The sequence below is a fragment of the Nerophis ophidion genome, linkage group LG02, assembly GCF_033978795.1.
Source record: "Nerophis ophidion isolate RoL-2023_Sa linkage group LG02, RoL_Noph_v1.0, whole genome shotgun sequence".
NCBI lineage: Eukaryota > Metazoa > Chordata > Actinopteri > Syngnathiformes > Syngnathidae > Nerophis > Nerophis ophidion.
This window is the reverse complement of record NC_084612.1, coordinates 21,731,601-21,747,907: the sequence shown is the minus strand read 5'-3', so window position 1 is coordinate 21,747,907 and position 16,307 is coordinate 21,731,601. Positions and strand designations below refer to the sequence as shown.

General features: G+C 38.6%; 1 protein-coding gene across 5 annotated transcripts in view; it reads left to right on the top strand.

Annotated features, from left to right (window-relative positions):
- The window catches only part of ush2a (Usher syndrome 2A (autosomal recessive, mild)), a 400,820-nt gene that overhangs the window by 174,940 nt on the left and 209,573 nt on the right, over positions 1 to 16,307 (top strand). For all 5 annotated transcript variants that reach the window (XM_061879051.1, XM_061879076.1, XM_061879060.1 and 2 more), the window contains exon 30: positions 12,035 to 12,165. In XM_061879051.1, the coding sequence (XP_061735035.1) occupies positions 12,035 to 12,165 (131 nt within the window). The remainder of the gene's footprint in view (positions 1 to 12,034; positions 12,166 to 16,307) is intronic.

The window sequence follows — 16,307 nt, the reverse complement described above, 5'->3', positions numbered from 1 at the left end:
TGTTGAAGCTTTGAAAGTGGAATTCTTTCCCATTCTAGTTTTATGTAGAGCTTCAGCCATTCAACAGTCCTGGGCCTCCGCTGTTGTATTTTACGCTTCATAATGCGCCACACATTTTCCATTGGAGGCAGGTCTGGACTGCAGGCAGGCCAGGAAAGTAATCGCACTCTTTTTTTTTTTACAAAGCCACGCTGTTGTAACACTTGTCTTGCTGAAATAAGCAGGGGTGTCCATGATAACGTTGTTTGGATGACAACATATGTTGCTCCAAAACCTGTATGGACCTTTCAGCATTAATGGTGCCTTCACAGATGTGTAAGTTACCCATCCCTTGGGCACTAATACACCTCCATACCATCACAGATGCTGGCTTTTGAACTTTGCGCCTATAACAATCTGAATGGTTATTTTCCTCTTTGTTATGGAGGGCACCATGTCCTCTGTTTCCAAATATAATTTGAAATGTGGACTCATCAGACCACAGAACACCTTTCCACTTTTCATCAGTCCATCTTAGGTGAGCTTGGGCCCAGCCAAGCCGGCGGTGTTTCAGGATATTGTTGATAAATGGGTTTGGCTTTGCATAGTAGAGATTTAACTTGCACATACAGATGTAGCGACCAACTGTGGTTACTGACAGTAGTTTTATGAAGTGTTCCTGAGCCCATGTGGTGATATCCTTTACAAACTGATGTCGGTTTTTGATGCAGTACCGCCTGAGGGATCAAAAGTCCGTAATATCATCGCTTACGTGCAGTGATATCTCCAGATTCTCTGAACTTTTTGATGATTTTACGGACCGTAGATGGTAAAATCCCTAAATTCCTTGCAATAGCTCGTTGAGAAATGTTGTCCTAAAACTGTTCGACAATTTGCTTACAAAGTGGTGACCCTCACCCCATCCTTGTTTGTGAATTATTTAGCATTTCAAGGAAGTTGCTTGTATACCCAACCATGGCACCCACCTGTTCCCAATTAGCTTGCTCACCTGTGGGATGTTCCAAATAAGTGTTTGATGAGCATTCCTCAACTTTATCAGTATTTATTGCCACCTGTCCCAACTTCTTTGTCACGTGTTGCTGGCATCAAATTCTAAAGTTAATGATTATTCTCAAAAATAAAATGTTTATCAGTTTGAACATCAAATGTGTTGTCTTTGTAGCATATTCAACTGAATATGTGTTGAAAATTATTAGCAAATCATTGTATTTCTTTTGTATTTACATCTAACACAATTTCCCAACTCATATGGAAACGGGGTTTGTAATTATCTTTCTACTAATACACTATTCCGATAAATACACTATGGGTTTTGTAGTTACATTACAGGCAGCCAGGTGTTGCAAATTGTAAAGACTGCCAGAAAATATATATTTTTTTGTTATATGTACATAATCAATCAAAATATATTCATATTGCTCATAATCACAAGTGCCTCAAAGGGCTTCACAAACCTAAATGACATCCTCAGATCTGAACCCACCCATAGTGCAATCATAATGTTAACGTACCAATGATTGTCACACACACACTAGGTGTGGTGAGATTATCCTTTGCGTTTGACCCATCACGCTCACCCCCTGGGAGGAGAGGGGAGCAGTGAGCAGCAGCGGTGCCGCGCCCGGAAATCATTTTTGGTGATTCAACCCCCAATTCCAACCCTTGATGCTGAGTGCCAAGCAGGGAGGCAATGGGACCCATTGTTATAGTCTTTGGTATAACTCGGCCGGGGTTTGAACTCACGACCTACCGATCTCAGGACCTATTGGCAATTACAGTTGGTACTTATGGTATTAGTATTAATTGATTAGTGTTATTATTATAATTCATAACTTTTTTAATGTATGTACAATCTGCATTGTATCCACATAATTTCCCCATTGTGGAATGAATCAAGTCTATCTGTTGTGATCCGCTTCCTGGATCACATTCTTATTTTGGGTTATAAGTCCTTTTGTGTTTTCTGATTGTTTTGGTCTCTTCTGGTTCTGAGTTTGTTTGTGCACTTCCTTATTTATCTTGTTACCATGGTTTCACATTTGTTCCTCCTGTTCTGCTTTTAACATGCATCCGTGGTAATTCTTTACTTTAGTATTTAAGCCTGCCTTTTTCGTTTACTCGGCCTTGCCTCGTTAAGTTTGCGTTACATGCAATTTGTGTTCGCACAACTGTGACATCCTTGTTCCTCGACTCGGTAATCCCATGCCTTGGTTCCTCTAGCTCCCACGCTAATAGTTTTGTTTTGCCTTTTGTGCTTTGTGTAAGTTTTTCTGTTATTTCCCTAGCTCCCAATTTAGCGCTTTTGGTTTGTTTCTAGCTCCCATGCTAGTTCTGTTGGTTTTGCCTTTTCTGCCTAGCACCAGTTTTTCTGTTCATAGTCTGTTTTATTTATTGAATAAATCTTCTTTTCTTACCTTTACGCTGTGTCCGTGCCCGATCTGCATCTTGGAAGAGCGCCACCGGCATCACCATGCCACCTAGACGTAACACTATCCTTATCATATCCTAAACCAGCACACATAGCCACGTGACACCAGCTGTACTCCAAAAATTTGATTCATATCCGAATTACAATTCTTTTTCATAAGAATTCTACATTTCTTCCTTTTTTTTAAGATCAATTTTTGAAGTTAAATAGGTTAGAGTTCTGCTGTGTGTATGTCAGCAGCCAAGAGGAGCTTGTTTTACCTCTACCCTGTTTTGAAAAGGTTTTATTTTATATTATATATGTATATTATATAATATAATGGGATAATGGGTTTGTTTTGAGGATTGTGTTAATTTAAGTATCGATTCTGAATCGAATCGTCACCCCAAGCATCTAAATTGAGTTGTAAGTTGTAAGATTCCCATCTCCATGTGACACTGTCCCCTAGTCTGCTACACAGATGTGTCATGGAGAAAAACACAGAGCAGATTAAAATAAGATTGAGGTTGACCGAAAAGTAGAGTAGTAGTGGGATAATTGTGGATTAACTGAAATCATAGATAGAAGGTTCAATTAATTGTGATTTAGATTTTCTGCCATAATCACCCAGTTTAAGGCCAATACCCCTCAGTTTGAGCCAGTGCATTACTTAAAACTCAAACCACTACAATACACTTATCGGTAAATGAATACATTGCTATATATCTTTAACTTTATAGAGACTGGATTTTTATTTTAATACAGCTATAGATTGCGCAGGTGTTCCTGCTTCATGTTTACCCTTAAGTGTATCCCCACTGTGTAATGTTAATGCCAATCAATTTTGTCAACAATGAAGTGCTTGAAGCCAAAGTGGTGGTATTTGAAATGCAAAATCAAAAATATTAATATAAATGTAAGGCAACAGGAAGGGAAAAAAAAGCTAAAGAGGTCAGATGGGATCGAGGGGGAAGGTTAAAAGCAAAGGGACACGATCAGGAGAGTGTCACGGAGAAGGTTAAAGGAGGGTAATGTAATGTCAGGTATCCGTCATGACTTCACTCTTCTTTGCAATGACAAGGTCAGCAATGTAAATGACACATGTCTGCATGATGTACACAACACATGCACACAATGCAAGGAATATTTGATGTTGTCTCCAATGCAGAGTGTCTGCTTTATGCACAGGACATGTGCTTATAAATCATTCAAAGAGTGGCCCATAAGTGTTTGCAGGAAAAACTATTTTAACAAAACTGCATAAAGATAATAGCAAATTTGACTAAAATATAAATATCACCCCAATAGGCACATAAAGAAAAAGTATGTAAAACACCTTATTTTGATGTTTTTGTGGACTTTTAAATGGCAATTTTGCTTAATGCATGCCAATTTACACCAAAATTATAACATCATAAAATATCCTGGAAAGGCCTATGATGATGCTAAGTTTTTATTGACAGTGCAAGAAAGGTGTCTGTATGTTATATTAAAACACACTCTTGCAGTTTTCGCCATTGAGATTATGTACGTATTCGGTTTGTTTTGAATAGGATTTATTTGGAAATGGTTAATCTGTATTCAGCTTGAACTGGCCATGTAACTGTTTGACTTCCCTGCATGTTAAATCAATTCACCCTTAATTATATTTGCTAACACTGGCTTCGGATGAACCCTGAACTTCCTGCCTTCAACTCTTTAGATCTTCCCACACTTGTGTTCCCTGAAGAGTAAGACGCACACGCTTCCACATACGCATTCATGAAACTGTAGATCTGGTTGCGGATTAGGATTCAATCTTGGCTCAGTCGAAACATGACAGCCCATGTGTCTGTGTGTGAAAACATACATTTCTGCTTGTGGTCTTTGGGTACCAAAGGAAAATAATCAGAAGGTAGTGTGTGTTAGAAAAACAGAACATAAAGAAAAACCTCTGTACACCTGGTCTCAGACAATTGTATACTGTATTTTTAAAAATGTATCTATGTATGTTGGGTATGTCCTGCATCTTAATCACAGAAACGTTTCTTATTGGCATATTTAAGAAGAGTAATCAAATTTGATTCTAGTCAATTCCTGAATGATGCTCTGTTATTTGCATTTAACAAAGTGTCTATAAAACTGAAAGTACCGAAGTTAGGCTACATCCATGCAAACTTTTGCCATGCCACAACTCCTCCAGGCAACATTATTCTGCTCAATACATTTGTGACATTGAAACAGAAGTTTACCACATTTAATTGGCCATTATACAAAACCCAAAACCAGTGAAGTTTGCACGTTGTGTAAAACGTTAATAAAATCATAATACAATGATTTGCAAATTCCTTTTCAACCTATATTCAACTGAATGGACTGCAAAGACAAGATACCGCATGACCTCCGAACTGGAACACTTTTTTTTGTTTTTTGCAGATTTTATCTCAATTGGAATTTGATGCCTGCAACATGTTTCAAAAAAGTTGGCACAAGTGGCAAAAAAGATGAAAAAAGTTGAATGCTCATCAAACCCTTATTTGGAACATCCCACAGGTGAACAGGCTAATTGGAAAATAGGTGTGTGCCATAATTGGTATAAAAGCAGCTTCCATGAAATGTTAAATCATTCGCAAACAAGGATGGGGCTAGGGTCACCACTTTGTGAACATATGCCTTAGCAAATTGTCAAAACGTTTAAGAACAACATTTCTCACATTCATACAGTAGGGCCAATATAGTGTTGCCAATACATTGGCCTTAGTGTGTGAATGTGAGTGTGAATGTTGTCTGTCTATTTGTGTTGGCCCTGTGATGAGGCGACATGTCCAGGGTGTACACCGCCTACCGCCCAAATGCAGCTAAGATAGGCTCCAGCACCCCCCGCGACCTCAAAAGGGACAAGCGGTAGAAAATGGATGGATGGATTTCTCAATGAGCTATTGCAAGGAATTTAGGAATTTCACCATTTACGGTCCGTAATATCTTCAAAAGGTTCCGAGAATTTGGAGGAATCACTGCACGTAACATTGAATGCCCGTGACTTCTGACCCTTCAGGCGGTACTGCATCAAAAACCGACATCAATGTGTAAAGGATATCACATGGGCTCAGGAACATTTCAGAAAACCACGGTTTAGTAACTACAGTTTGTCGCTCACATCCGTAAGTGCAAGTTAAAACTACTATGCAAAACGAAAGCCCTTTATCAACACCCAGAACGCCGCCGGTTTCGCTCGGCCCGAGCTCATCTAAGATGGACTGATGCAAAGTGTAAAAAGTGTTATGTGGTCTGAGGAGTCCACATTTCAAATTGTTTTTGGAAACTGGACGTTGTGTCCTCTGGAACAAAGAGGAAAAGAACCATCCGGATTGTTCTCGGCACAAAGTTCAAAAGCCAGCATTTGTGATGGTATGGGGTTCTATTATTGTCCAAGGCATGGGTAACTTTCACATCTGTGAAGCCACCATTAATGCTGAAAGGTATATAGAGGTTTTGGAGAAACATAAGTTGCCATCCAAGCCATGTTATCATGGACGCCCCTGCTTATTTCAGCAAGTGTTAGAACAGCGTGGCTTCTTAGTAAAAGAGTGCGGGTACTAGACTGGCCTGCCTGTAGTCCAGAGCTGTCGCCCATTGAAAATGTGTAGCGCATTATGCAGCGTGATATACGACAGCGGAGACCCCGGACTGTTGAACAACTTAAGCTCTACATCAAGTAAGAATGGGAAATAATTCCACCTGAAAAGCTTCAAAAATTGGTCTCCTCAGTTCTCAAACGTTTACAGAGTGTTGTTCAAAGTAAAGGCCATGTAACACAGTGGTAAAAAATGCCCCTGTGCCAACTTTATTGCAATGCGTTGCTGCCATTAAATTTTAAGTTAATGATCATTTGCACCAAAAAAAAGTTTCTCAGTTCAAGCATTAACTATCTTGTCTTTGCAGTCTATTCCATTGGAAATTATTTGCAAATCATTGTATTCTGTTTTATTTACCATTTACACAATGTACCAACTTCACTGGTTTTGGGGTTTATATTTCTCAAGACTCATCAAAACAATTTAGTAAAATACCCATCCTTAGTATTGATGGAAAGTTAATGTGTCAATGGAAAACAGTCTAAAGTCATACTGTATGTCTTTATAAGTACCACTTAGTATTACTTAACGAAACCTAAGGTAAAGTGCAATTAAGAGTGTAAGTGTTGTAATTGTGGTGGTTTCAATTAATTTTCCAATTTGCTTCTGCTTTCCATGTGTTCTTTTCAAGCATAATACCAAAACGAACAACTTTTATTGGCCCATTTTTAAAGCTGGAGTTGATGTGTTCCTCATATTTCCTGGCAGAATACAGACTTACGTGCATACAATTTGTGTTCGACATGTGACTTTTGAACAGAAATGAACAAAGTGGTGGGCCACCAAACCAACATGGCTACTATCCAGCAAACAAAGGGCACTCTATCTAAGTACACAAGGGATCTAGAATCTATCCCTATATGTTACCGAAATAAGATTTGTAGAGTGATATGAAGGATTATCTTTCGTACGTGCTCCTAGACATATCGAACTATCTTGTGCTCCAGATATCATTCTGCGTGACAAAACAGATGACAACTTGGAAAAAAAGCATGGAGGCCTAAAACTTCTGTGTGTGTGGCTGGGTCATGAATTAAAAAACATGGACCAAGTTGAAAAACTTATTCTGGTGTTACCATTTAGTGGTCAATTCTACGGAATATGTACTGTACTGTGCAATTTACTAAAGTTTCAATCAATTAACCAATCAAGGAAATTAGTATCATGTCTGTGATCTTCTTTTAATTCTTTTTTTTGTGTGTATATATGTATGTGGAGGTATGTGTGTATATGTTTGTATGTATATATGTATGTGTGCATGTATGTGTATATATGTGTATATATGTGTGTATGTATGTGTGTATATATGTATGTATGTGTGTGTATATATGTATGTATATATATATGTATGTGTGTATGTATGTACAAACCCCGTTTCCATATGAGTTGGGAAATTGTGTTAGATGTACATATAAACGGAATACAATGATTTGCAAATTCTTTTCAACCCATATTCAGTTTAATGCACTACAAAGACAAGATATTTGATGTTCAAACTCATAAACTTGTTTTTTTTTTGGGCAAATAATAATTAGAATTTCATGGCTGCAACACGTGCCAAAGTAATCGGGAAAGGGCATGTTCACCACTGTGTTACATTACCTTTTCTTTTAACACTCAATAAACGTTTGGGAACTGAGGAAACTAATTGTTGAAGCTTTGAAAGTGGAATTCTTTACCATTCTTGCTTGATGTACAGCTTAAGTTGTTCAACAGTCCGGGGTGTTGTTGTCGTATTTTAGGCTTCATAATGTGCCACACATTTTCGATTTGAGACATGTCTGGACTGCAGGCAGGCCAGGAAGGTACCCGCACTCTTTTACTATGAAGCCACGCTGTTGTAACACGTGGCTCTGCATTGTTTTGCTGAAATAAGCATGATAACGTTGCTTGGATGACAACATATGTTGCTCCAAAAGCTGTATGTTCCTTTCAGCATTAATGATGCCTTCACAGATGTGTAAGTTACCCATGCCTTGGGCACTAATACATCCCCATACCATCACAGATGCTGGCTTTTGAGCTTTGCGCCTATAACAATCCTGATGGTTATTTTCCTCTTTGTTCTGGAGGACACCACGTCCACAATTTCCAAATATAATTTGAAATGTGGACTCGTCAGACCACAGAACACTTTGCCTCAGTCCATCTTAGATGAGCTTGGGCCCAGCGAAGCCGGCTGTGTTCCTGTGTGTTGTTGATAAATGGATTTCGCTTTGCATAGTAGAGTTTTAACTTGCACTTACAGACGTTGCGACCAACTGTAGTTACTGACAGTGGTTTTATGACATGTTTCTGAGCCCATGTTGTGATATCGGTTATGATGTGATGTCGGTTTTTGATGCAGTACCGCCTGAGGGATCGAAGGTCTGTAAATATCATCGCTTACGTGCAGTGATTTCTCCAGATTTTCTGAACCTTTTGATGATTTTAAGGACGGTAAATGGTAAAACCGCTAAATTCCTTGCAATAGCTCGTTGAGAAATGTTCTAAAATTGCTCGACAATTTGCTTACAAATTGGTGACCCTCGCCCCATCCTTGTTTGTGAATTACTTAGCGTTTCATGGAAGCTGCTTTTATACCCAACCATGGCACCCACCTGTTCCCAATTAGCCTGCACACGTGTGGGATGTTCCAAATAAGTGTTTGATGAGCATTCCTCAACTTTATCAGTGTTTATTGCCACCTTTCCCAACTTCTTTGTCACGTGTTGCTGGCATCAAATTCTAAAGTTAATGATTATTTGCAAAAAAATAAATGTTTACCAGTTTGAACATCAAATATGTTGTCTTTGTAGCGTATTCAACTGAATATGGGTTGAAAATGATTTGCAAATCATTGTATCCCGTTTATATTTACATCTAACACAATTTCCCAACTCATATGGAAACGGGGTTTCTATGTGTATATGTATATATGTATGTATGTGTATATATACATATGTATTGCATATATGCATGTATGTATGTGTGTATGTGTGTTTATATATATATGTGTATATATATATTTATATATATATATATTATTTATTTATTTATTTATTTTTGTAAATATATTAATTATTATGTATTTTTTTTATTTTTTTTTATTTTATTAATTTATTTTTTTCCCTCCCTCCCTCAGGGGGGGACCTCGACAGGGCGGTTGCTGGTTGTTCCATCTCCATCGTTGGGGTTCCTGCGGGTGGGGTGAGTGGTTCCCGCGGCCCTGCGCTGGGTGGTCCTTTGGCGGCCGACTTGGGTGAGGTGGCCTAGTGTGGGCCACGCCGTGCTCCCCGGGGTGGGGTCGTGGGGGCCCGGGTGCTTGTGGGACGGGGCGGTCTTCCCGTCCGGTTGCGGGGAGTCTCTGGGTTCACCCCGGGCGGGGCGTCCCGCCTTTCTGCCAGTGTGGGGGGGTTGTCTCTCGCTGGCTTTTGGTCTGTCCGTCCGCTCCTTCTCTCGTGCCCTGTCCTCTGTCGGGCACGTCTGTCTGCGGCCTGCTGCTGGCTATTCCGGGCGGCACGGTGGGCCGGGCACTGGGGTTGCCGTCACTGGCCGGTGGTCCCTGGTTCACTGGGCGCCACGCCTGCTGTTTGGGTTGGGCTTTCTGGGCGGTTGGGGCTGTACTCTGGCTCCCAAGCACACTGGGAGTCAAATATATTCTACATACAAACACACATATACTCACACATTCATACATACAAACATACATACTGTGCATAAGTACCTACGCTCCCACATGCATACACAAATACAGTACATACCTTCATACTCCAAGTTCGTCCATCTACACGCACATTCACGGTACAAACATACACATACTGTACATATACATTCACTGTACAAACATACACATACTGTACATTTACATTCACTGTACAAACATACATATACTGTACATATACATTCACTGTACAAACAAACATACATATACTGTACATATACATTTACTGTACAAACATTCATATACACATTCTGTAGATATACAAGTACATATACATACATACACTCATGCACATAATCACGTTTCATCAAACATGTATTGACATTGTTGCCTTAGGGTAAACTGGGTAACACATGGCATACTGACAAAGCTTAACCCATTGTTACTATAACAATCTACAAGATTAATATAGGTTGCTTCTCTCTCTTCCCCTCCATCTTTCGGTATTCCTTTTTTTAATCTCTCTAGTTACCATTATGTATACGTATTGTTGCATTTGAACAACTGTATTGTTGATAAAAGAGGTAAACTATTGGTATTGTTCATGATCAATAGCGGTTTTTCTATTGGTATTTGTATTGCTCCAGTTGTAATGTAAAAATGCTCATTGTCATTTTTATATTATCATTTATTTTGCTAACTGCTTCTTTGCTATCACTTTTACTATCATATTTGTACATATTGTATGTGCTGGTGTTGTTCTATTGTTGTTGTTGTTGTTATTGTTGTTTTTGCTGTTGTTGTTTTTGTTTCTCTGTCTAATCCCCCTCTTATCCCCACAATTTCCCCTTCTGTCTTCCTTTTTTTCTCTTTCTATCCCCTCCTGCTCCGGCCCGGCTGCACCAAATGATATATAAATAGAATTAATAAAGTCAAATTCAGATAAGGCAACAAGAGAAGTATCCTACACTTTTATTTTGTAAAGTAAATCTGAACAGCCGATATGGGCATCTACATCAACTATATGATTTGCCTTAGAAGCTGGACAGAACAAAAAAAAAAAAGACTTTTCTGGATAGATCATGCATCGTTTTTGCTCGGGTAAGGTTGCAATTCATAATTTAACTTTGCGTGTACAGCCATGTTTGTTGCCTGGTTTTTGTTGTATGCACCGTTTACGAGTATGTATGGTTTTTCCCCGTCTTTATCAAAATATAACTATAGATCTCAACATTGTTTATGTGCTTAAAGCTTCATTTATGATTGCTGCCCTTGGTAATAGCTTAACTCTTTTACGTTTTGCCAACATTTGCTTGCTTTAATTTAGACTCACCGAGTTGGTGCTTTACATAACACCTGTAGCAAAAATATGTTTTAAGAATTACTAATAATATCAAGACAATTATTCAATGGGAAATACTAAACGTTAAAAGTATATCAAACCAACCTGTATAGAAATGATCACTGCAAACTTGTGCATTCTTTGACTCTGCCATCTTAGACTGGAGTGCGTGCTACTTTTTGGTCTTCTTTCGTAAAGTCTTACACTCTTTTACCCTTCTTGATTACTTTTCGATGAAACTCTGAAGAAACGTTTATCCTTTTTGCAATTTGAACAGTTCCATCAGCCAAAACAATGCAGGCATAGGGCATTTTTCTTCGAAAAAGGAAAAATGTCGCCCAGAACACTATGATAACAGACGCTTACTGGCCCACCACTTCGAGCCTCTCATAGTTAAGAAGCCAGACATGACGTCAAGTGAATACAACCAGTTTAATGACAGATGTTCTTCTATTAATGCTACGAACCTCGTGGACACCTTCTCTTTTCACATACAGTACATGTAAATGATTGATACAAATGGTGTAATTGGTCTTATTTTTTTATTTGAGGTGCAGTGTAAGTCAAAACATCAAGTTAGTTCTAAAAGGAAAGTGAACCATGTTTTAACTTACTGGGCAAGCACTTAAGGAGAAGGACAGAAGAGGAAAGGCTCTGTAATGCTGTTGAGGCGGGAAGGAGGAGCCAATATATTTTTGGAAGATTTCAGATTTTAGAGATAAAAGTGAGAGCTTACAAGTAAGAGCTTTTAAAAGTAGTGGAATCAAGTGCGTCCTCCGAGGCTCGTCCTCTGAGCCCCGTTTTCCCCAAGTGTCTTCGCGGTAAGATTATCCTCGACAGTTGGCTTTAGCGAAAATGAAGTCAGCTTAGAGGTTTGGTGCAATTGGGAGATCATGAACTTGATGGAGATATAACAAAAGCTACGTAAAAAAATAATGCCTAAAGGTGTTTTCTCAAATTTGCCATAAAGATGTTGCTTCTAGATTATATCAAACTATTATTTTACACTTTCTTCATCTTTACCCCAGGTGTTGAGTTGAGTTTCAAGACTTCCTCTCCAGATGGCATGCTGCTATGCGCCATTTCTCCTGGAAATCAAGAGGAATTCATTGCTATTCAGTTAAAAAACGGACGCCCTTACTTTTTGTTTGACCCACAGGTATGTACTCATTTTTCACATCATGTGGAATGTGACTATAAATGTGAAATATGATATTTAGTTAGCTGTTGTGCATTCATCTCAACATTACATTGTCTTTTGAAATCCAATACAAGAGCACTTCCACTTTCAGGTGTTATTTTATTATACGTCATGTACATAATTGTGGTTGTTGTTTATAGTGATATCGAACTGTTGTGGATCATACTAAGATGTTTTTATATTATTTTTGTTATTCAGTTACATCAGAAGGAAATTATATCAAGAGATTTTGGACAGAGTGAGATAACTGAAAACTGCAACTGAACGTATATATAAATAATCGATTGATTGATTAATTGTTGAATTAATATCTGGAGCTCATTATACCTAATTAAATGTATATGCATTTGAGAAATTGTTATTCAAATTAAACCTCTAATCATTTAGTGAAGTGTGCATTTAAGGCAATGTTTTCTACTTTACAATCAAATTCTTCTCACTTAACCTACAGTACAGTACAGCTCACCTTCAACAGGCCTTTTTTGCTTTCTTTTCACTGACTTTCTCTCATCTTATAAATGTGATCTGTACCTCACTCACTGCTTTCTGTCAGGGAGGTGGAGTGAGAGGGGGCGGAATAAAAACTTTAAAAGTGTGTCAACGTTTGAATTGGACTGCAATTAACTCATTCCCTGCAGTCATCACACATGAATACCAATGCCAAGCTAATTAAGCTCTGCACCCTTGCATACACACTCTCACACACATGCCTTATCCATCCTTACAGACACATGTAGAGAGGTTGAAGAGTCGATGATTGGATGATGAAAGCATTGATAGCAGATGATTGCGCATATTTCTATGAGGTCACTATCTAATTAGGCTCTGAAACAAAAAAACACATACAGCACACTCATCAGTATCCATGCAGTACTTGTCGTAACATGTCTTCATAAAAATATAATTATAGTCAAACCTGTGTAAAGTGAATTAAGGGAAACAGCGAAAGTGCCCACTATAGACGGGTGGCCACTGTATGTGGAGCCATTTGAGTCAGGCTTTGCGGTGGTTGGAGCCATGACAAACTCACATGTTGAAGCTAAATATGACGGAAAGCGTAGGAGTAGTAAAAATGAGACATTATGACGTTATTCGTTGAGGCAGTGAAAGCATTTAGCTGCAACTTTCTGATTTGTTAAAAATTTAAGAACAGATGACGAGAGCTTGTTGGCGATAATATGACATGTTTTGGGACATAAGTGTAATATGTACTCACCGCCCACCAGCCCCCTATGCATACGTCCATAGTAGGTTTACGTAAACCGTAAGCGAGTATCTTCGTTCATTGCTTTTATTTATTAGGTTATAAAACTTAAATATTATAGAAGAAAGCAATTCATAACAAGGAAACAATATTGTAGAAATGTTTTCATAAAAAAGTAAACAATGAATAAATAAACAACATCTCAGACTCCTATCAACTTCATGCATTATGGCAGCAAATTCTGATACAATATTATCGGTCACTGTATGTAGCAAAAAAAATAAAAAATAGTCCAGGACGCAAAATAAGTGGCCGCTGACCACATTATACTGGTAACTGCTGTAGACAAGGTTTAGAACACTACTTTTTGTTGCGGGGGACATTTGTGTGTCAGCTAACAACAGTTGGACTAGTGTCATCTTTTATTGCCTTCCTCCCAATGGATGTATATATTGCTTCTTCCTAGCAGCCTGTTTAGCTAGTCTAATGGGAATAAGAGTGCACGGTGTAATTTGGCATCCATCCATTTACCACCGCTTGTTCCATTCGGGGGTGCGGGGTGGGGTGTAGCCTATCTCAGCTACAATCGGGCGGAAGGCGGGATACACCCTGGACAAGTCGCCATCTCATCTCAGGGTCAACACAGATAGAGAGACAACATTCACACTCACATTCACACACTAAGGCCAATTTAGTGTTGCCAATAGACCTATCTCCTGGTGCATGTTTTTGGAGGTGGGAGGAAGCCGGAGCACCCGGAGGGAACCCACAAAGTCATGGGGAGAACATGCAAACGCCACATAGAAAGATCCCGAACCCGGGATTGAACTCAGGACCTTGTTATTGTGAGGCACATGCACTAATCCCTGCTCCACCATGCTGCTGTAATTTGGCATGACACTCTTAAATTGGCTAAATGACACAAGTATGAGAAACCTGCTCACTTTGTCTGCATGTATCTGTTAGTTGTTGGTTATGATACAAAAATGCTGCGTGTTTGACACAATTGATTATTTTGCTGTTTTCATTCCCTAGTGTGGAACATTGCTACCGGCAGTTCTACATAGCCCCTTGAGTAGTTAACACTTGTAAAGACTTGCTCAAGGACACCCACAGTGATTATGAAATTGTTGAATATTTAACTGGCAAGAATTTGATCTGGTTTTGTCTGCCTGTAAACAGAACACATTTCCCCTTGCTGCCTTGTCAAGAAGAGCCGCCTAGCGCTGGGAGTAAAAATGCCAAAAGCTGATATACTTTGGCATTCATACATTTATTGATCCCATCATTAAAGCTTCATCACTGTTTGTATGTGGCTCTGTGCTCTCAGTGCATTTCTGTAGGCGTTTACTGATCTAGTGCTCTTGTTTTACTACTGGACTTGTTTTTACCTTGCTAAATATTGGAAATAAAAACATTTGCCAAACCTTTATTAATATTCTACACATTATTTTTAATAATCTCACCTTTCAAATAAATGTACAAATACATCAACCAATCTTAATAACAAGATTACACGACAGCAGTTTAACCTTTAAAGTTTTGTATGATATTAGATACATACTTTATTGTATTAATCAAGATAAAACATGACGCCTGCACTTTGGGACCAGTTTTCGGACAAATATTTTTTTTTTTTGACAAAATTATGACAAAAAAGACAAAGCAAATATTTTTTCAATCATGTTTTCAACATCAGTGAAATAATTGTTGGATTCCAATAGATAAATAAAATAACATTTCTCAGCTGCTGGACAGTTGTTTGATGACTGCTTCATTAATCACCGTTATCTTAAAATTATAATTTTAACCCCTATTTTGCTAACTTTCCTTACCCCGAGACATTTTTTTCAGTGGGTCTCGACTAGGGCTGGCTTCAAATAGTCAAAGATTCGACACTTTGATTCAGAAGAGTCTAATCCGACTACCAACCTCACAGTCGATTTTTCAGGCATTAAACCCCTCTCCTCCCTTCGTAGGAGTAACCTGCCGAGGTCCCCGCGTACAGCAAATGTTTTGGGTCGGATGAATCGATTGTGTTTATTATAAGTAAAATATATTTTTAAAGAGTGAGAGATATTTCCTATCCGAACGCTGCTTCCAAATGCTCCTTCCGAACGCTGCTTCCTGGTGTGACGACACGTGTTAAAACCAGCTAGCCATGTATTTTTGCCTCCCACATCTCCTTCTCCCAAAAATATTGGTCTGCAAAAAAAAAAAAAAGTTTTACTATAATTCCACGCTGCGAATGTAGCTCTCTGTTGGTAAAACCAATGATCCCTCTGCCGGTTCACATACGGAAAGTTTGTTACAGCCTGTTTTGTTGGCGCGGCGCCTAAGCCGAGGATCTCACAAAACAATCCAATCTCTACCAAGTTTATTTGTTTATCATAGTGGTTTAGTCTCTTTTTGAGATACAAAAAGTTGCTAGTGAGGTCTCTTTTATGTACACTTTAATGAAAAACTATATTCCTATTTTAAGTATCTAAATAATTCACCTTATAGCGGCTATAGTTACATCATGTGATGTTATACTGACACCTAGTGACCAGCCTGTATACACTACTATGATGACAATCTGTTTATTTCTCTCCTTTGAAAAAATATGCTATAGATTCTGAACTGATAGTTGACTAAGCGCTTAATCTAATGAATCAAATGTGGCTTTGAAAATGCTTAGTCAAACACAGCACTTGTCTTATATGCATCTCACTGATATTTTTGAGTGACAAGAAGAAAAGCTCTGAATGGTTTTGGGATGAGTTATTGGCGCCACCTGTAGGTTGGCATATACAAATCTCAACTACTCCATATGTAAGACTGCTCATTTTTTTTTCCAGATTTTATCTCCTAAGGAAAAAAATACTGTATATTCAGGTCAATGTGACATTTCTCC